The following is a 21003-nucleotide window of genomic DNA, read 5'->3' on the forward strand; positions in this document are numbered from 1 at the left end:
CTGCATTTTATTAACAGGATTATCACGGCGCGTGATTTATCCTCGTGCAGGATTTTAATTGCTCTTTGGAGGTTGAGCCGTTTCTTTTGACTGCGCTTCAGCCCATATCCTGCTGTTAAATGCTGGGTTAATAAGTAGGGGAGCCTTTAATGCCTGGGACCGATGGCCCTCGGCAATTCCCTGCTCACAAACACACTGCAGTCTCCCTCGTCCAGGACCCGGCCACGGCATCTTTACACAGGACCCAAACCTGAGTGTGAAATCATTGGCGTGCAGATCATCAGGGGAACTTTTCTTTCTCCTCCCTCACTCACCCCACCCACACAGTTTCCGAAAGCCCAAATGTTCCCTAACTCGACACATTTCCTTTGTTAGCAGGAAAAAATATGCAAATGCTTGCTTTTACACTTGAGCACACGGAGCAGACTGCCAGGTCGGTAGGGTTGGAGGCACCAGGTCCTGGGAGTAACTGAGGGTGGGGGTGGGGGAGCACCTGGGAGACCTGAAAGCCAGGCTATCCTTCATCATTTCTTTGTCCTAACGAGGTCTTTTGTCCACCAGCATCCCCCATCGGCCCCCTATACATGGAACACCGTCTGTTAATCAAGAGCCACGTACAGACACACTGCGCTCAACAATGAAGCTGGAGGAGGAGAAGAAGAGGCAGAAATCTGCAGAGTTGGGGCAGGCCTAGCAGCTCTAGGAAGCATCTCTTTCTTCAGACAGACTGGGGTGTTTCCAACGGGCTAGCCACAGCGCCCCGAAAAGACAGACTCAGGTGTTGAGGAAGGTTCTGTGGGGGCTCATGAGCTTTTCTTCCATCTTCCAAATATACAAATCAAGTTGGGGGAAGGCCACCACTAGTGCTGGGCCGACCACAAGGAACATTTCAACGGAGTGTCCCCTCCCTAACTCCTGCTGTCCCTTCTAATAAAAGGAAGACATTCTGGGTGGCCTAATGTAGAAGGTGGAACAACATGCCTTGGGGCAAGTGTCCTGGTCACCAGCTGCAGCAGCGGGACCACACCATGCCATCCTGTCACTGTGTGCCATGATGAAATGCGGACATTACATCAGGAGCAAAAGGGTCACTCAATCAAACCCCTAAGAAAGGGACGAGGAAGAAGAAAGTGCGTACCCGTGAAACCTCAGTCTTCTGGTGTCCTAGTCTTCAAAATTGGCCTTCCGTTAAACAAGCCCTCTCCTACACACCTCCTTTAGTCCCCTTGTGACAAGAACCTCCAAGCACCTGACTGAGGTAACGGGAAGGGTGTTGCCTCAATCATCCTAGAGCCCCCTCCCCCCAAAAAACAACCCAGAGGCCTCCTTCCCTTGAAAGTGCTTTTCTTTAGAAAGGGCAGCCCGGACTTGGCGGAAAGGTGAACACAGTTGAGCAACACCCGGGACCACTGGGCGCTTTCAGAGCTTCTCTCCCCTCTCCAGGGCTTGTCCTGTCAGGTTTTCAATATTAATGCCGCACAGATAAATGACACCAGGTGTCAGAATGAAGGGTTCTCACATGCACAGGGTCAGATGGAGTGCTGAGGCCCAGAGTGAGGTTCAGTGTCATGGGGGGGCGGGGGGGCAGAGGGATGGGGCTGACCATGAAGCAGCAACGGGGGGTGGGGTACATTGTTGGATCCTGCTGAATACACGCACACACACACACACACACACACGCACACACACTTATAATCTTTAGCTGCCCCATGAACTTTTTGTGAACTGTTTAAAAGTGGAGGTCTGTTGAACAAACAGCGGCGCCACTGCCAGCCATAATTTCATTGCAACAAGCTAAAGACTTTTAACTCTTCAGGTTCCTGGCTAAAGATGGAGCTGAGTGGAAAGGGCCAATGAGCAATGGCCCTGCCTGGCAGGAAGCCCTTCTCCAGGGTGACAGACATGAGCTGCCTAAATCCCTGGCAGGAACGTGCTCAGCAAAGGCCATACTGCTCACAAGGCACCATTACTGAAGGATGGGGCCTCCCCTCCGCCACCTCTCCGGGATGCAGAACTAAGGGGACATTGGGGTAAGAAACAGAGACTGAGAGGCAGAGATACAGCAATGCTCATCCCACTCCACTTCTAGAAGCGGCTGTTGAAATAGTTAGGATCTTGTTTTACGTCGAAGGGAAGGAAAGTGCTTCAAAACTGACTTCGCTGACCCTTGGCCGTGGGACATGATGGAGAGGAAGTGATTTAGATGACAAACAGGTAGGCGCTCTGCTGTATAAGAGGCTTGTCTGCCCTTATTTCTCATTGCCTTCCCCCACACACACCTTCTCTTCCACATGCAAGCTATGCTTCTAGAGGTGCCAAGACGTGTGAAGTCACTCAGGAAAAGCACATTACAAGCACCAACCTGTTTCCCGTGTGAGCTGCTAGGCTTCACCTTGGCTCCGGGTTTTAACCCTTTTTTCTAATAGTGGAGAGAAGGGGGCAAGGATGTGGATGAAGAGGGAAGATGGCTGAGAGAAGTGGTCAGAGGAGAGACTGAGGAGTGTCTGGTTTCTAAAGAACAGACTGGGAATTGTACTGACCGCCTGCTGGAACTCCCAGTTCCGGGGAGAGACCTGGCTTGCAAAACGCAGACACACCCCATGTGGTCTCCAGCTCTCGGTTTGGTGGTGATTGAAGGAACGAGAGTTTGGGTCTCCCTCGTCACTTAAGCAGTCATTTATCTGCTCTGGAAGCCAAGAGTTAGGATTAGGATCTGAACTTGGCCTGGAACTGAGGAGACAAGGGCCCGACTGGCAGAAAGAGGTCAGAGGGACCAAGATTAGGAGCTATCATTCCAAACTTGGCATCCCAGAGAAAGAGCACTTCTGCCCTCTGTGAAAAGACATGAGGGGGCACATGGGTGCCGAGTAGCACCCACCACCATTTCATTTATTCCTGCCATGAGGACACCGTGATGGACTGAGAAAAAGGAGAGAACGTTTGAGTTTTTTAAAAGGCTATTTACCCTGGCAGACAACAAACAGCAGGGCGAAGAGGAAGAAGGAGTGGCCCTGAGAGGCTAGGATGCGTGAAGGGAGGGAGGCAGCACCAGGCCACTCTTGGCACCTCTCCTTTCTCTCCAACCTGGCTCCTCCTGGCACCAGGCCCCTTTCCACTGCCTCCATCCTCGAGGCGGCGATCCGTTCAAGTCTGCACCTCACGCTTGTCAAGTGGCACCGACACAATGGAAAGCATCGCCAACAAACCACCTCTCTCTTTCTTTTTTTTTTTGTGAGGAAGAGCAGCCCTGAGCTAACATCCATGCCAATCCTCCTCTTTTTGCTGAGGAAAACCGGCCCTGAGCTAACATCTATTGCCAATCCTCCTCCTTTTTTCCCCCTTTTTCTCCCCAAAGCCCCAGTAGATAGTTGTATGTCATAGCTGCACATCCTTCTAGTTGCTGTATGTGGGATGCTGCCTCAGCATGGCCCGACAAGTGGTGCGTCGGTGCACGCCCGGGATCCGAACCCAGGCCACCAGCAGTGGAATTGGAGCACTTAACCGCTAAGCCACGGGGCCGACCCTGCCACCAAACCATCCCAACTCCCATGCTCCACGTGAGCGCTAATGGTGGCCCTTCCTAGGGTCTCTCTCACTAGGCGGCCTTTGCCTCCATTAGGCAGTTATCCAGTTAGGGGCCAAGAAGACCTGGAGAGGTTTTTAGGGGCTTCCACCTCAGAAGGCCAAGCAGACATCAGGGATCCCAGCCAGTGTGCAGAGTGCTGGGGTCCTCTGTGGGCTGGGGACCTCTTCCGGGAAGGGGTCTCCCTCACTGCACGGCTGGTTCTCTGCGGAGAACATACAAGATTGTGGTCACCACAGCCTCCCAGCTCCCACCCTCATCCATGGCATGTCTCTGGGCCGGTGGCCGAACCTGTTCAACTTTGGGTCCCTCATCTGTAAATATCTGGCACCGTGTTTTCCAGAGGATTAAAACTACACTATCGACTTGAGTTTTGCCTGACAATTGCTGGTCCAGGTGACATTTAACCCCATTAAACAGCATCTGACTCCCCTAAACATACTGTGTAACAAACCGCAGAATCGCTGCATAGTTTCTTTGTGGCAGTGGGAAGGCTGAGGCAGGGACACGGGGGGGGGGGGGGGGGGGGGCAGGCCAGGGAGGGGTGACCTTCAGCAGAGTTGCGTGGATTTCATCGAAGCCCAAAGCTAACCACGCGGGAGCCCTTCCTGGGGCTGCTCCAAGCACAGACTGAGTCACGCACAGCAGCACTTCTCTACTGGTGTAAAGGAAGGGAAGGGTGAAGAAGTTCCTATTTTAGGATGAGGGGGGGCTGTGTGGGGGTGGGAGATGAGAAGAAAAAGCTCTCCCGGATGTGCAGTGTTGGGCGGGTCCTCCTGGGCTGCTTTCACGGGTGTGTGTAGCAGCCCCTAGTGGGCGGACCCCAAGGCTGCCTCCTGCCCCCCAGGTCGCAGCAGGGCCACAGGCTTCCAGGGGTAGGGCTGAGGGAGGTCGCCCCTGGCTCGGTCCTCCCGCCCTCCCTGGGTGCTGGAGGGGTGGGGGGTTGGGAGGAGTCATCCAGCCTGCCCAGGCGCTGTCTCTTGGCACACTCCAAGCCATGGCCATTGCCTCCGGGGCGTCCCCACCCATGCCCCAAGTTTTGCATTACTAACAGACTGAACTGCGGAGCAGGAGGGGAGAAAGAGAGAGAGAGAGGAGGACGGGAAACTCGCGCAGCCCCGACCTTTCAAGCAACCAGAACCTTCCTTGCCTCCTCCCAGGGCGCCTGGGTCAGAGCAGAGAGCCACTCGGGTCGCTCGGGGAGTGAACTTGGCCCTCGGGCGGCAGCGGCGGAGGCTGCAGGGAGAGCGGGGGAGGGGCGCCCCCTCCCCCGCCTCAGCCCCAAGCGCGATCGGTCGGCAACAAAGGGATTTTCTCTCCCACCACACACACTCGAGCTGCTCCGGGCTCGCCCGCCCCTCCCCGCGGCTCCTCCGCCCAGGTCCCCGCGCGGGGCCGCGCCCCGGCACACAGCCACAGCCTCGCCACGCGCCCCCGCCCAGCCTTCCAGGAACTCCAGCTCTCTCCCGGAGGAGACCCGACCTCCGCAGTCCCCCGACCCCAGTTAACCCCTCGGGCCCTGCGGCCCGCGCGCTCCCCTTCCTGCGCCCCCGCCGCACCGTCTGTACCCGCCACGGAATCTCTTGACAAAAAGGAACTTTGGGTAGGCGCACGGAGAACCCAGGATATGCTGCCGAGCCCACCCGGGGAATGGGCACTGCAGACCCCTCCCGGCCATCGTCCTGGGCTCCCTTCCGACCGGACTGGAGGGTTGCTCTCCGTGGACGCCCCCTGCACAAAAAGATGCAAACTAAGTGTAGCCAACCGTAAAGGGGGGGGGGCGCACCAGCAAGGATAGACCAGGCGAGTCGCTGCCAAACTGGAGCTGTCAGCTACATACCCCGCTCGCCCCCCTCCGGCCCCCCAGGCAGAGCCATGGCCCCGGGTCAGCTCACGGACCAACGTCGGATGCTTCCCCTTCTCCCCAGACGCCCGTCCAGGCCACTGCCTCGGCTTTTTGTTCCTTTCACTTTCTTTCACGGTTTTGCCACACACAACCACGTGTGTATGCAAGAGGGGGCCCGTTTAGAAGCTGGTGTCCCTCGACAGGAGGCGGCCCAGGACAGAAAACCTAGGTTGAATGCAATTAATCACCCCTACTCCCCCTTCCTCCCCCTCCAAAAAACCTCACACACCCCCTTCAATCTAGTCCCTACAGAGCTGGGTTCCCACTTGGAGTCTACACAACCTGGGGGCAAATCCAGAATAAACAATCCATACCACAACTCCAGAGGGGGTGTCAATGCACTGCAGTCTCCACTAGGGCTTTGTAGGAATAAAACGCACTTAATGCCCCCCCCAAAGGAACAAGCTATACCATAAGACTATTAACAACAGCTATCATTAGTACACACAGGAAGCACAAAGGAACTTTTTATGCATAAAAGATGCATAATACCCAGGGTCCTTCGATCTTCACCCGGGTTCCTTGCTGATTGTGCGCCACCTGGGAGTCCTGGGAAGGCTGGGGATGAGGGTCAGAGGAGGAGAAGGGCTCCCACTTTCTTTACAAGGAACAATAGGAACCCCGTGTTTGCTACTCAGCCTTGGAACTCGGAACACCCCAAACAAAGCTGTGAACGACTGCAGTGTAGACGGGGGCCCGTGAATTTCTGTAGCTGTTCAGAGCTTAATTACTCCTCCTTGATCCGTGGGACTAGACACGACACCGCCAAGGTTAAAATGCCCCGAACAGCGCCGAGCAGATGTGAGCGAGCTGGCAGACACGCAAATGAGGCCTGCCTCGGAGCACGATAACAAGTGACTAATACATTGCATATCGTTGAAAGAAAATTATTTTTCTCTAATTTGCATTTGCTTGGGGGAAAAAAAAGCCAACCAGAGTCCCTCCTCACAAGCCCGAGTCTAATCCTGGAAATACAGCCCGGCTGCTTTAAGAGAGCTGGAAGGAGGGAAAGACTGCCAGTGTTTTGGCGTTGCAGGCTTGTTTATCTTTCCGCCTTTCCTCCAAGGCGAAACTCGTTTTGCAAGCAACATTCCTACAGAAAATGGCACACGTCATAAAAAGAGACCAATTTATAGAACTGGCACCGAAGTTCATGTATCGCTCCAGAAGCATCTCCCAGCTCTCCACTAGGGAACCTAACTAGATGTAGAAGTCAACATTAAAACTCAGAGACGGTAGACCTGGGGGAGGGGGGTGGGGGACAATGAACTTGATTTGCAGATATCCTGTAGGCTGGAGACCCAGGGATCAAAGTCACATAGAAGGATGGGATATAGAATTAAGTCAGCTCTAAATGAGCCTCCAAACCCAGGGGCCAGAGCTGCGAAGGCTTCAACCTTGGGATGGGGGGAGCGATTTTTATACCCACCTTGCCCCAGGACAGCCCAGAGGCAGGCCCACCTTCTTGGCCACCCTGAGCCTGCTTGGGCCAGCCATGCATCTCCAGGCCGCCACCAATTGCTCTCCCTCCCACCCTGGTGCCTCCCTGCAGTGCCTGGTGGGGGACCAGAAACTCAGAGAAGGCCTGTGGCTGTGGGCATCTAGTTGATTAAGTCACAGAGTGGGTGGTGCTGTGGGCAGACCTCAGGACTGCACCTTTGGTCCTGTAGCTGAAGGCAAATGCGCTCTTGAAAATGGGAATGCTCGGGAGGGAAAGTTAAGAGATGCAGGTAATCAAAAGCCAACCTGCGCCCATTTCCCCCAAATGCATCCCCCTGTGGGTCCTAAACCTACACACTTGCGTTGCCTCTAGGGGAACCAGTGCCAAGTGCATAGAACACAGCGGCCGCCTGACTCTCTAACTTGTCTGAATAACAGGGCCATTTCAGAGGGGGGAACAACGGCCTTCAGAGGCTCTGCAATTTCCAGAAAGCCTTCAGTTAATAATACATTCTTTCCAACAAGCCTGCTTAGGGCTGAAAGTTATTTTCCCAAATCTTAAACACCCCTGTCATAAGCAGCTGAGGACCCAGGCCCACAGATCCTGGCCAACCTCCCCCAGGACAGTGACACTCATGACCCCGTGGGCCTTCTCTACCACCTCTGCCTAACAAGTTCCCTAAACCACGACACACAAACCATCCTGCAGCTCCATCCCAATCCTGGGAGCCATAAAGGTGTGTGCTGGGGGGAGGAGGGCAGGTGGGGAGTGCTGCCGAGCTTTCTCTCATCTGAGGACGCTCTGGCCAGAAAGCGGCGGCCACCTCTGCGGCTCTCCGCGGGCCTGCATAGTGCGCGCTTTGTGTGAGTGCAGCGGAGGCGCAGCGCTGCTCGTGCACCAACAGCTGTCACATTATTTGCACTCGCTGTAAACAGCCTTCACATTCCCCCCTTACCACATAGTTAAAGCCAGACTAACAATCCACAGTTAGAGATCAAACCAACAACAGCAGCATTGTGTCTGCCTTCGCTGCCTTCGCACCAAGCCCAGCAGCTGGCAGGTTTCTCCGGAACAAGGGACCCCCTTCCCCCCCACCCCTCCAGGCTCCAGCCAAGGCTAGCCAAGGCAGCTTGCGTTTGTCGCTGCTGATTGTTAAAGCAAAAGAGCACAGCCATTTCGCAGAGATTTCTGTGTGCTTTATCAGCCTCTCCCAGAGTTTTCTCCTCCTGGTAGCTTGGGGAAGCACCCCTCCCCCATTTCCTCAGCTGGGAATAAAGGTTGTTCAGACTCCCAGGGTCGGTTTCTATGCCCAGCAAAGCGTGGGCTGGCCTGCCCTGGCCATGCCTGGAGTCGGGGCAGGGAGGCCAGCAGCTCTTCACTTGCTGTAGCCCGCAGCCCGATGCCTTGTGTTTCAGAAACTGTCCAACTCCCTGAATACTTACTGGTCGCCCCACTGATCAAAATGTCTCCTTTATGATTTTTGGTTAAGTCGAACATTTCCATAATCGTCATTATTAGCGCAAATTACACGCCTAATCGGTCCTTAAATAGATTTTAATTAAATAATCATACAAGGCTCATTTTATGACTTAAAAAAGGCATTACTTTTCGTTATAAACTTTCCACCAGGATACAGAATAACGATAGCAGACAAATACTTATTCTTTGAAAATCACCAATAACCGATGGGTAGAGTATCATGAAATAGACCTTGTTTCACCTTCTAGAATCGACACGGAGACCAGACATACCACATCTACACAACTTCCCTGCTGAGAAGAGAGAGGGGATTTCTTCCTCCAAAGCATTACTTTTGCCTTCTCTTTGGGGCCAGTAGAAATACACCCCAAATGCTACTTACTTTTCCTTACCCATCGGAAGGGATTTCTCCTGCTAGAAGTCTCTTCTAGAGACCAGCCCTCCCCACCCCCATGCGCTTTCCACCCCTTAGTCTGCTGAGTCGTGGTGCTAAGCAGGCAGCCTGTGCTTGTTAAATGCTGTGTAAAATGCTGTTAATAAAATAATAAATACAAAGGATGGAGGCTGCTGGTTCCACGGGTGTTTTGACTGGAAATGCCTTGGCACTTGTCATGTGTTTATGGGAGGGCAGACAACTCCAGGATTTACATAGTTTGGACATTTCTGTACTTCATTTATTCTTTCCTAAATGACGTAGGCCTACAGCTATTTCAAGTCTGCGTTTGTACAGAACTGTTAAATGCCTAAGAGTTTCTCCAATTAAACCAAGTTTTAAATCAGCCGCAAAGCTGGAACATACATACTCTCTGACTCGCCCCACTCCGCCCTCAGCCTCTGTTGCTGGAGAAAACAAACAGACTCTCAACAACAACCCCCTGTCCTGGCTCTCCGCACCTTCACCCCCCTCTGGGGGCACCTAGGGCAAAGGTTAAGGTGTCTTCAGATTACAGGCAAGGCCCTGGCTACATGCTGTGGAAATCATCCTGGCCAGACTCTACCTCTACAATAGTGAGCTAAGATGGGGGGAAAACTGCTGGCCTGGTAAAACCCACTGTTCACAAAACAATGTCAGCAAAGGCTGGAAGGCATTCTTTAGAGAGGGACCGGGGATTCGTGCCTACTGAAGCTCTTTCAGCACAAAGGCTTTTAGGGGAAGAAGGGAAAAAGAGGGAGGAGGAGGGGGAGAGGAGGAGAGAAAGGGAGGGCTCCTGTTTCAGAGCAGGCATCCCCTGAGAGTCAAGAACCAAGTGTAGCTTCAATCAAATGCTGACTTCCCCTCTGGGAGTGAGGGGGAAACCTGATCACAGTAGCTTACTACCGGCCTGCATCCATACAGGTCTGGTTTTCTTCTCATGTTAGTAATTTTTTTAAATACATATCGATATAAAAGAAGCAATCCCTGGCAGACTTTATTGAAAACCACACTGAGACCTCATAACATCCGGACTTAATCCCTATCAAACAAACCACAGCACCTCTGGCCTCTGCAGCAGGCCACCCCTCTCACCTCTTCCAACCAGGTCTCTTCCCTCCAGCCACTGCTGTTCCCCTCCCCCAAAGGAATGACGGGAAGGCTTGCCAAAGAGCACCTAGATACCGGTTCTGGAATCAATTCCTAACCATATAATGATCCCACTTAGGGGGAAAAAAAAATCCAAGTCCTTTCATATGGAATCCTTTAAAACACAGAATGCAAAGAACTGCAACAAAGAGAAAGAGGAACCCACAGAGGCAGACCTGGAGGAGTATTCTTGGGAATACCCTGGGAGGGGAACTTACCCTGCATCGAGGGTCCCCAGACACTGACCTAAGCAGGTTTCCAGGGGTCTCAGAGGGTCTCAGGGGCAGCAGGGAATGGAGGAGCAACTTACAGGAACATGACCAGTCATTCAAAGCAATTACTAATCCTCAGGGCCTACTATGTGCCAAGTATTCTTTGATCCTAAAGGTGGATAATTATTCCCAGTCTTACAAATGAAGAAACTTACTGAGGCTCAGAGGCCATAAATAACTTGCCCTCAAGGTCACACAGCTAGTAAAAATGGGCCACGGTCAAACTCAGTCCTGGAGTTTCGGAGAGGAGCCAATTATTGGTCTAATTGTGCCATTCCAAATCCCCAAGAAGTTCAGAAGGCTTCCTTAGCCCTTGTACAGAGGAAAAGGATAGCATGTAACAGCTATGTAACTCGGTCCACAAGGAGCCTGGAACCCAGTTTCTCCTACACCCAGTAATCTCTTGGTCCATTTGAAGTCTTTCACCGTTTCCCCGACGTCTCATGCATCTCCCTACACTGGAATACCCTGGTGTGAGGCCAGGGCTCCCAACAAGGCTCCACTTTCGCCTCCTCCAAAAGCCCAGAATAGATAGGGCTAGGTGGGTCACGACTCTCAGGGCTCTGCAGAAAGCGCTGACTCCTGGGATTAGAACTAGGCTTGCCACCCTAGTTTTGCCACATAAAGCAATAAATCAAATTATCTAGATAGAGCAAAAGCCCTTTGGAAAGAGTGCCTACACTTACCTTTCCTAGAGTTTTAACGGAAAAACCCCAGAAACCGAAGTGGGGTGGAGGAGGGAATTAAGAGGGAAGTGGCTTGCAAGATGCCAGGCCCTACTGGACCCCTGGGGGGCCCCACAAAAAGCCAAACTCCGAGACAAGCTGGGGGGCTGGAGTAACTTTCCTTTCCCCAACTTCTCGTTCCAGAAGCGTGGGGTTGGCGCCCAACATCCCTTCCCCACCCCACCCCCAATTTCCAGGTCTGCCCCAGGCTTTCAGATGCTCCAGGAACTCCCACAGTCGACGCCACCGAGGGCCGTCTCCAGCTTGGCCCGGTGGGGACCCGGACAGGCAGGGGCACCGCACATTCGGCCGCCCCTGCGGGCTTCCCAGCCCCGGACCGGTTGCTCGTTCAGGGGCCGAGGCTCGCGATGTACGAAATGGCCCCAGGAGCGACTGGACGGACAAGGGCCTCGGCAGCGGGAGGGATCGAGGCGATGGCGGCGCCGAGTCCTCACCTCGCTAGCCAGCCGAACACGCCCCAGAGGCCCGGCCAGCCCTGGCTTCTAGCCAGTGGCTTTCTCTCTTTTTTAAACTTTCCGGCCTTGGCGATCGGGGCAGGGTTTCCAGTCTCCGCCCCCGCCCCCCCCCTCTGCAGTGCCTTCCAACCTCCAGGGAGGCGACCCCCCCCCGCCCCCGGCCCTCAGCAGACGTGCCCCCCCCGCTGCCTTGGGCCACCTGGAGCGGGCGGCTTCCCGAAGCGATCGGCGTCCGGCCAAGCCTGGGACTGCTGCGTCCGGGGAGGAACTCGCGCAGCCTCCAACGGGCCGGGCCTGCCCGTGGCGCGCGTGCAGTGCGCGCCCGACACTTGCGCGCTCTCGGAAAGAGCTTACGCTGGGGGAGGAGGGGGGAGGGAGTGGGGTGGAAAGGGTTAACGGCTTTTTTTTTTTTTTTAACTCTTCAGCTACAAGAGTTTTGGGTGTCCCCGGCACGGCTGCGAGCGCTCGAGTAGAACAATAGAAATGGGGGGGTGCCGGAAATGGTGCAGGAAGACCCCTATAACCCTATTAACCTCCCCCTCGCAGTTACTATTAGCATTAAAAGACACCAGTGCCTTCAATACAATAGTGCCTGTTTATAACTTTTTTCCGCTGGGTCCCCAGACCCTAAACAAGCCCCTCTCCTCACATTATAAAATCACAAGGGCAAAGATCACTCCCAAATTTGTGACCTCCTGAAGCTCTTGGGCCTCTCACCTGCTCTGCCCCTGGCACCCTGACCTGACTCACACCCCCTCCCCCAGTAGTTCCTCTGGTTTGCACCTAGACAATAAATTTAGTTTAATTTAGCTTCCGGTCTTTAATTTTAGCAGGTCTCCTTTTTGCATGCAAATCAATATGGCAATTACCATCTAAAAGCTCGCCCAGCCCCGGGTCAATGTAAATTGATCATTGTCCGCCTTCCACAAAATAACACCGGGAGTCTGTGGTGCATAATGAGATTATACTGGAAACTGTCTTTTAGATCACAAATTATATTTTATGCTGTCAGGATCTTCTCGCGGACTTTCCCCGCTAGTCTAATCAAGGGGAGCCGAGCCCGTGGGTGCTGAGGGGCGATGTTGGCTGCAGAGACAGGGCTCTAAAAAATAACCAAGTGAGGACCCCCATTTCCGAGACCCTCGATTAGGGGCAGGCGGAAAGGAAAGGGGGCCTTCTGGGAAAGGGGGCCTTCTACAGAAATATCGCGGAAAAGCCTCGTTAATTAATTCTCATCCAACACAAAGTCAGATATTCCTTCCCCACGAACACATCGGGGGAAACCTGCGAAAGCCGTCGGGTCGGGCTGGAGGTCGGTGGACGTCCCGGGCCAAGTGCTCGAGACGAAGGCAGCTTGGCCACCACGGGGGCGGCCTGAGGAGGCCATTCACTCCTGCCCCAGCTGCTTCTCAATCCGGCCGCCGTCACCTAGGCCCTAGCAGCGCAGCCGGCTTTGCAAACAGACGGAATCCTGTCGGCCATACACACTGGCACAGCAGCCGTGGCGGGCCGCGGCCTCCCCTCCCCGGACTGGGCGAGGCCCCGCCAGGCCTGAACCGTGTGAGCGGGCGGCCGAGGCCTCCAAACAAGGAGAAGGTCCTTTCTCGCCGAGAGCACCGCTCTCCCGCCCTTCCGCGGCCCCCAGAGCACGGGTGTGACCCCGGGGCCTAACAAAGGGCCTTCTGAGCTCCTTTCGGCCCCGGGTTGGCGGGGGAGGGGTGGGGCCGGAGGGGGAGCAGTGGGGCGCAGCGGCCCAAGTGGACTCGCGCGGCCCCCCGCCCTGCCGCGCCGGGCTGGCTCGGCCCGGCCCGGCGCCCTCGAGGAAACCACCAAGGTGGCATTATCAGGGCTGCCGGGCGCTCCCGAGAGCAGTCCTGGTGTCCCGGGGTTCGGGCGGCACTGAGGCCTGCGAGCCTCCCGCCCAGCCCGCGGCCCAGCCCTGCCCCGCCCGATCCGGCGCGGGCTCCACCCGAGTGCGGTCTTCCCAATAAAAGTTGGAATTCCCGGCTGGGCTCAGACAAAGAGGGACCGCGGCAAATCGACGCCGCGGGCAAACCAAACCCTAGCCTAGTTTACGTGCGCGTCTGGGGTCACAGAGGCGCCTGCTAATCCACCCTCCGCAGGCCGTCCCTGCATGGTCTCCTCCAGAAAAAAAATGAATGCATACCAAAATGAAAGCATACGTCCCCTTTATTCTTCCCAGAGGCCGAACTTCGCACTTCTTTTGGTTCTGTCTTTATCAGTCCACTAGGCCCTGAGCCACCTCTGCAAACAGGACTTGGAGCAAGGCAACATCCATTCCTCCTGACCCAAAGTGGAAAGCTACTCCTTTCTTTTTCCTCCACCATTCATCCACTGAAGGTTAAGAACTCAAAATTTCTTAGAATTCCTCCTACCTGATCAACACTTACCCTCTCTCCTGCTCTAGACGGCAAGAAACTGTAACCAGAAGTAATCTTACTAATTGAGAGCCATCCACCCTCAGCTAGGCGGCTCTGCCCTCAGTTTCCTTCTAGCCAAGGATGCATTTCCCTGTGAATGAGTGTTTGAATGTGGTTGTGTGGCCCACACTTCCTTGCCCACGTCGGGTTTCACTCGGCAGGACAGTCTTCATCAGGCATTGAGGAGTTTTTGTCATTCAGCCCATGTATCTAAGCATGGATGTATGCATATGAATGCTTTTTGTGTTTCCAAGTGACCCTCTTCACACCTTTAAATGGGCTTTTGTCTCTGGAACCTACTTACAGAAATTCAGCCCCCAGTTTCCAGCTCAATAAAGTCTGGGATTTTCTCTTAGAATATCGCCATAGGTCTCTCTATTTGCATATCCATGTTTACATTCCTCCTGGCCAGTTCTTTATCTCTTATGTATCTCTTGTTCCACGTGGGCATTGGAACCCAAGTGTCTTGATTTGTCTCGGCACATGTCATCCAGGCCCACATCTTAATCTGAGCATTCCTGTCTAACACATACACCTCCCCTCTACTTACATTCTTGTTTTGCCTGTAATGTAGCTCATTCCCAGGCCAGACCAATATGGGTTTGCAGTTTAAATGTAACTAGAGGATCCCCTAGACCACAAACTCTAAAAGGGAAAGGAAGGTGAAGAAGACAGGAGTGTTACTAATGATTTATTTATATACAGGGTAACCCACCCACCAATTTCAACCTCTGGAAAGAACTAGACCAACGTCTGCAGAGTTGTATTAAATTTTTAGACCAATTCAATATTGGCCCAACGTATGTGTATACAGATGCTCGATCTTGCACACATCACTGTCCAACTCCTGTTTGGAGGCTGTCTCCCTGCATGTATCTGATTGTAACTCCCCACAAGTTTATGGGTAAAAGTGTGTCTACTTACAGAGACAACTCAAGGATCCCTCTGCTCTCTCCAATGCATACCTGTACACATGGGCCTGGCATTTCCGGCTCAGGTCTTCTATCTGTAGCAGTCTTGGTCAGAGGCCCCACCCGACTACAGCTCTCAGCAGACCTTCCCACACTGGACTGCCGGCATGAATTCTCTCTGGGAACACTGAGGTCTACATCTGCATCTCTCGAACTCAGTTCTTTGAAGTAAGGGTGCCCATTGCGTGTGTCTACACCTCCCCCATTGAGAAGTACCACGTCAAACTAGATCATCTAGCAGCTGCGTTTGGTTTGTCGAAGAATCCAGCCCAATGCACCAGGATATGAACGTGCATACACAGAAGAGAAAGGAAAACCCTAGGCCCAGACTCCCGCCCCCTCCCCGCTGAAGGCTACTCTGCCTCCAGGAATTTCTATGAGGCTCTTTGCCCACCCCCCTTACACTCTCCTCATGGCCTTTAAAGGGTTAAGAGAAACCCTCGCAGCCTTCCCTCCACCCTGCTCGCTGGGCCCGCAGGCTTGCTCGCTCACTCGCTGCTCACGGGAGTCTGCCGCCGCCGCCGCGGCCCGCCCCCCCCTTCCCGTCCTTCAGCCGGGAGGGAGCCTGCATGCCTGTCTAGACCGATCTATCACAGGCACACCAACAACACCCGCGAGAGCGCAGAGACCCTGCCCAGGTCCCCCTGCCCGCACGGTTCCCGGCGGACAGAACCCGGGGAGCGTGACCGCGCCTGCGGGGTGGGGGTGGGAGCCTACCGGCGCGGGCCGCCCCAAGCGCGCCGCGGGTCTTCCCCGGCCCTGGCCCCCCGCGCTCCCGCCAGCCCGGCTGCCGGGGCACAGTCACAGCTCTGCGCGCTGGGCAGTCCTATTTTTATCTTGTCTAATCCCAAACTGGGCGGGGAGCACAGGCGTCGTGCTTAGAGAACAAGAGATAGGCGAGGGAGGCGGGGAGGAGCAGCCAGGCAGCGACGCGAGCGGGAGCGAGTTAAAGACACAGTCTAGGCGACCGAGAGCAGGAAGAAAGAGCGGGCTGCGCGGGCCTCGCGGCGCCGCACGCAACGCGCCGCCCGGCGAAGTTACACTCGTCTCCCTGCCGCCCCTCGCTGCCGGTCCCTCCCCACTTCCCAGCGGCACTCTCCGCAGCCCGGGCCGCGGGGCCCCGGCCTGTGTGGGAGGCAGAGGCCCGGCCGGCCCTGCAAAGGGCTGGAGAGAATCGCTAATGAGCTGTGCGGCCCATTGATCCGGAGAACACTTCCTAATTAACTCTCAGTCACCTACTGGTGACAGCGCCTCAAAGGACAGCGCTGGAGCCGTCCGAGCACCAGCCCCGACCTGCCCACCGAGCGCCTGGCGCCCGAACCCCGCGCGCTCCCCTAACTACCCCAGGCAATCCAGGCGAGTGGCGGCATACACTCGAACACCGAAGCCCAGCCTCGGATTAAACCTAGACGGCATATTAATCACCGCCATCTCCCCCCCCTTCCTCCACGCGGTGAAATCATGCCCAAAATAAACACGAGAACCAACATTGCAAAGCCCAGACCAGATAACAGGTCGGGGGTGGAGTGGGAAGGGTCGAGAAGCAAACGTATTCTCCAAGTGTCCACGTACAGGAGTCTCCGAGGCCGACAATTAAAATGCCTTCCACACAAGCAATTCTGTTGGCAAAACCAAATCCAACACCTCGTAAGGATTGATTGCGGCCCGCGGCGTCCGTTTCCAGTGCCACAGGAAGTGTCAGATGGCTAGAAATACCCAAGTCTGTCTGCGTTCACCACCCACCACCTTCTGGGGTGGGCCATTTCCTCCCCGTTTTTACTCCCAGCCCACTTTAAGGATTTTTCTCCAAAAGGCTACCCCTAGAACCAAATACCACTACCCCTCCCCTAGTCTTCTCTCAAAAAAAGAAGGGGGGAAAAAAACAGCTAAAATCCGGAGCTGTCTAGTCCAGACACAGCGAGGCTGCCCGAATACCTATTTGAAGCGCGCTGGTTTCTTTTTAAGGTTTGTTTTTAAATACACATAACCCTCCCCCTTCCTTCGCTCTTCCATTCCCAACCCCCACCCTACAGACGCCGGCGGCGCGCGCCCTCGCGCGCGGGCACTCACAGCCTCTAGCTGGAGATCACGGACTTTCTGGAAAAGATTCATTAACAGCAAATTAAGCCTCGCCGGGCCTCGGCCTACACGCGGCCAGACTTCGCCGTCTCAGGAACCCGGGGACGTGCCCACTCGAGAGTGCGAGCGGCGGGAAGCCCGCCGGGACCACGAGTGCCTCCAGCCGCCCTACTCCGCACACGGCGCCCCAGGGCTTGCTTCGTAAACAGCAGGCGCACGTCGCCGCCGCCCGGAGCCCCCGAGTTGGCGGAGGCTCTGCAGCGCAGCCGCCCGCCTGCTCGGAGCGCGGGCCCGGCGGCGCGGCGGCGCCTTGCCCTCCCGCCTCGGCAGAGGATCGCGCCCGGGTGCGCAAGTTCCTCTTCGCCTTCAGCCTCTGCGCCGCACGCCCTCCGAGTGGGACCAACTTCCTCCGGCCGCAGACTCGCACACGCCCAACAGGGCTTCCCATCAGACTCCCCACTGCCCAGTGGAGGGCCAGGTCTCGGCCCCCCCCCCCGCCCCCGCCCCCGCCCTCGCCCTCCCTTCCCGCCGCCGCCCCCGTACACGCACGTTTTATCCCCACCTCGAGAGGCTCTTAACTTAAAACCTATCTGGCGAGGTCGGGGGGAAGGTAGGGGTGGGAGGGGATCGCGGATTATAATTTTAAAAGAACATTTGCAAAACAAAGCGTCTGACCTGGCTGGTGGGCCGAGTCGGAACCCCTCGCTCTGCTCGATTTCCTAGTAGTTTTTTTTTTTTCTTTAATCCACGTGATTCGTGCTTTGGGGCAAGCCAAGAAAAAACCCGGGACTCCCCTCCCGAGTTGCGCGGCGGCGGCGGCGGCAGGTCGAGCTCGGCTCGGCCCCGGGCGTCCGCCACACACCCTCACGCACGCACACGCCGTCGTTCCACTAGGAGGAACGACTGGCCCCCGGAGAGGCGAGACGAGGCGGCGGCGGCTGGGGGTTTTTACAGTTCTTTCCCGAGTCGAAAAAGAAAGCAGACGGGAACCCGCCGCCCTCCCCTTCCTGCTCGCGAGCTAACGCCGAGCCGAGCTTCCCAGCTTCCAGCCCAGCTCCCCCCCCCCCAGCTCCTGCGCCCGATTCTCGGCGCTCAGAGGCGACCGCGCTCCCGCGCACACAGACACACACAGCCTGCAAACTTCCACTCCGCGCACTCCCTGCTCTCCTCCCAGCCTCCCGGGAGGCGGCAGGCACCCCTCCCTCCCTGGTGCCCACGCGGGGCCGCTTAGGTTGGCTGCATTTTTAATAACATAGCTATGAAATAAAAACGAAAGCGAGCAAAGCAGCCGAAGGGAAGTGCAAGGCGAAAGCTTCGCGGGGTACGCGAGAGAGTCGGAGGAGCAACCCACGGCGGGCGGGGGCCCGGAGGGAGGGGGCCGACTGCAGCCCGCGGCGCGCCCGCCCACCCGCCAGCCAGCCAGCCCGCGCGGCCTCCCCGGGGAAAGGTGTTCCGGGCACTGACCTGAAATCCCCGGCCGGGGAGTAAGCAGGGAGCCTGCGATCCGGCGCTTTCAAGTTTTCCCCCCGAGCGGAGTCGAGGCGCCGAGGAGGAGCGAGGGGCGGTTGCGTGGGTAGGGAGAGGTGTGCGGGGTTGGAGAAAAGTGGGGTGGCGACGTTCGCGAGCGGAGAAGGAGCCGGGCCAGGGAAGCGCGGCGAGCAGCAAAGTTTGCCGTCCCCGGCTGCCCGCAGCCCGCTCGCAGCGCCGCGCTCGCTCGCCTCCCTCGCCGTCTGCTGCCAGCCGGCTGCCCTCGGGGTCGGCCCCGCCGAGGGGTGGGCTCTGGGCCGGGTGGGGGCGGGGCGGGGCGGGCTCAAAGCCTCCGGGCAGGTGGCGACAGCCCCGCGCGATCCTTCGGGCTCCCGCGGCTGGCCGGGCTCGGCCGGGCTCAGCAGCTCCCGCGCCGCCGCTGCTGCCGCCCGCGCTCGGGCAGGAGCCCCAGCGCCATGTTGACGGATAGCCGCGAGCGCCCGCTCGGGCTGGGTGTGTGTGAGTGTGAGTGTGTGTGTGTTGGCCAAGTCGTCCCTGCACGGCGACAGCGCGGCTTGGGCTCCCCGCCCGGCGGCTCGTGGGCTCCCCCTCCGCCGCCGCCGCCCGCCTCGCTCCCGCTCTCGGTCGCGGTCTGGGCTCTGGCGCGTCTCCTCCGCAGCCGCCGAGCTCGGCCCGCGTTCAGCTAGGAGCGTAGCTCTGCCTCACCTTGCCGCTGGGAGCCCGAGCTCCGTCTGCAGCCGCACGCCGCGATCCCAACGCGTCCCCCCTCCCTGGTTCCCTCCTCTTCCTCCTCCCCCTCCCTCTGCCCGCCCTCCCTCCCTCCCAGCAGCCGCCTCCCCTCCCCCCGCAGGCGCAGCGCTCGGGCGACAGCCGCCCGCCCGCCGCCGCCTCCAGCTCTTGCAAGTTTGAGCTCCCTCAGCCTCCGCTCACCCTCCGCTGCGGCGCCTCGGCGGTGGGGTTTCGGAGGGGTGATTCCCCAGGAAAGGTTTGCCCGAGTTTCCCCAGCCGTCATCGATTCCCAGCCGGGCGCGTTTCGCCTCTCTGGGTCCGAACCCCGGACCACTTGGGTGGCACCCCCCTCACCCCTTGCCTTCCCCTCCCCCGCTCGGACCGAGTTGGATGCGCACACACGGCCCGGGCGCGCGTCCTGGGCGAGCCACAGACCGACTCGGGCGGCGGCGGCGCCGCCGCGGGCGGCTCGCAGATCCCGAGCCGAGGTGATGGGGGGCGGCGGGGGCGGCTCTCCCAGCCGCGCACCGAGACTCCCCTCGCTACCCAGAAGGCCAGTGGAGGACCGCAATTACCATAAAGCGCCTCGCACTCCGCTCAGCCAAAGCTGTCAAACCCCAGCGACAGCCGCCGCTGCCTCCTCTCACCACCAGCGCTGCGCTCTCCTGGCCGCGCGTCCCCTCCGAGACCTAGCAGAGCCTGGCGAGCGCGCGTCGACGCCCACCCCTACCCTGGGTCGCCCCTTCCTCCCGGAGGATCCCTTTCCCATTTCGGTGTTAAGAGCTACCTGAAAACACCACCCTAGGCAACAGTGGCCGTTTCGCCCGAACTCCGCGCCCGAGTTCCCCGGACGTTTCAATTGTGTGGGAATTGTTTGGAGAGGCGGGGGGTGGAGGAGGCAGCCCGTGGGGCACAAGGAGGCCGGAGATGGGGGCGGTAGGGGAGCGGAGATCCGCCAGAATTTCTCCCCATTCGCGGGCATTTCAGTCTGCACCTCGGACGGTTGAAGGGTCTGACCTGGCCCTTCACTTGGGCCTCGGGAGATTATCTCCCGCGTTTTATTTTCCTTGGCAGGGAGCAACTTTTGGCTTACACCGTTCGCCCCATAAATTTCCACTCGGTAACGTCGTGCTGATCGGTGCTCGGCGGCGGCATATAGCCTGCGCCCGCAGCAGTTCAATTCAATTGACACGTATTGAGCTTCTCCAGCGCACCCGGCGCGGCGCTGGGCACGGGGCGGGGGGGCAGGGCGGGGGCAGGCAAGCGGGAGGGGGAAGCGGAGAGGCGAGGTTCCGGCCTCCCCGGAGCGCAGAGCCTCTAGGGCGAGCCGAGAAACCCCAGTTCGTGAAGCTGGCGGGAAGGGGTGGGAGTGGGGGAGGGGGGTTCCGGCCTAACCGCACCCAGACCGCGGGTCCGGACGTCGCGGCAAAAGGTGACTCCACTCGGCTGCTCGCTAGGGTCTTTTTATGCTGGGGATGGGAGAGTCTCTTTCTGCCTAAGGACAAGATGGTGCAGGCTCTATGAGGACATCAATCCGAAATGGAGGTGGCTTGTAAATCCACACGGAAAGTTTTAAAATATCCTGGAGTGTCTCCATGCCAAAAATAATCAAAAGCATCTCAAGTTGATTACTAAGTCAAGGTCAAGGCCCAAATCACCTCTAGCTAGCAGATCTCTTTTGAAAATTAGAGTTAATACTGACTGCGGGAACTGGTTTTAGGTACTATTTTATTTATTCTGTTTTAGTTCTCAGTACATAGTTATAAAAACAGCCCTTTTCAAAGCAGAAGTGAAACATCTCTACCGTTTGAAACCCGAAACTTCGGGCAGAATTAAATCTTAGTGCTCCAGA

At 57.0% G+C, this 21003-nt stretch overlaps 2 protein-coding genes across 9 annotated transcripts in view; one reads left to right on the forward strand and one right to left on the reverse strand.

Moving 5' to 3' along the window:
- BCOR (BCL6 corepressor) overlaps window positions 1–21003 on the reverse strand; it is a 116686-nt gene that overhangs the window by 26959 nt on the left and 68724 nt on the right. For 4 of the 8 annotated variants that reach the window (XM_058535654.1, XM_058535652.1, XM_058535653.1 and 1 more), the window contains exon 1: window positions 18399–18470. The exons of 2 other annotated variants lie outside the window; for them this stretch is intronic. The gene's annotated coding sequence lies outside the window, so the exon portion shown is untranslated. Of the gene's footprint in view, window positions 1–13610; window positions 15144–18398; window positions 18471–21003 lie in introns of those variants that run through there. 2 more of the 8 variants (XM_058535649.1, XM_058535648.1) reach the window with 2 other exon arrangements.
- LOC131400255 (basic proline-rich protein-like) lies at window positions 11402–19844 on the forward strand. The gene is made up of 6 exons (XM_058535062.1): window positions 11402–11451; window positions 11563–11757; window positions 17029–17473; window positions 18626–19051; window positions 19273–19639; window positions 19753–19844. The coding sequence occupies exons 1-6, from the start codon at window positions 11402–11404 to the stop codon at window positions 19842–19844; spliced, it is 1575 nt and encodes a 524-aa protein (XP_058391045.1).

The sequence above is a fragment of the Diceros bicornis genome, chromosome X, assembly GCF_020826845.1.
Source record: "Diceros bicornis minor isolate mBicDic1 chromosome X, mDicBic1.mat.cur, whole genome shotgun sequence".
Lineage (NCBI taxonomy): Eukaryota > Metazoa > Chordata > Mammalia > Perissodactyla > Rhinocerotidae > Diceros > Diceros bicornis.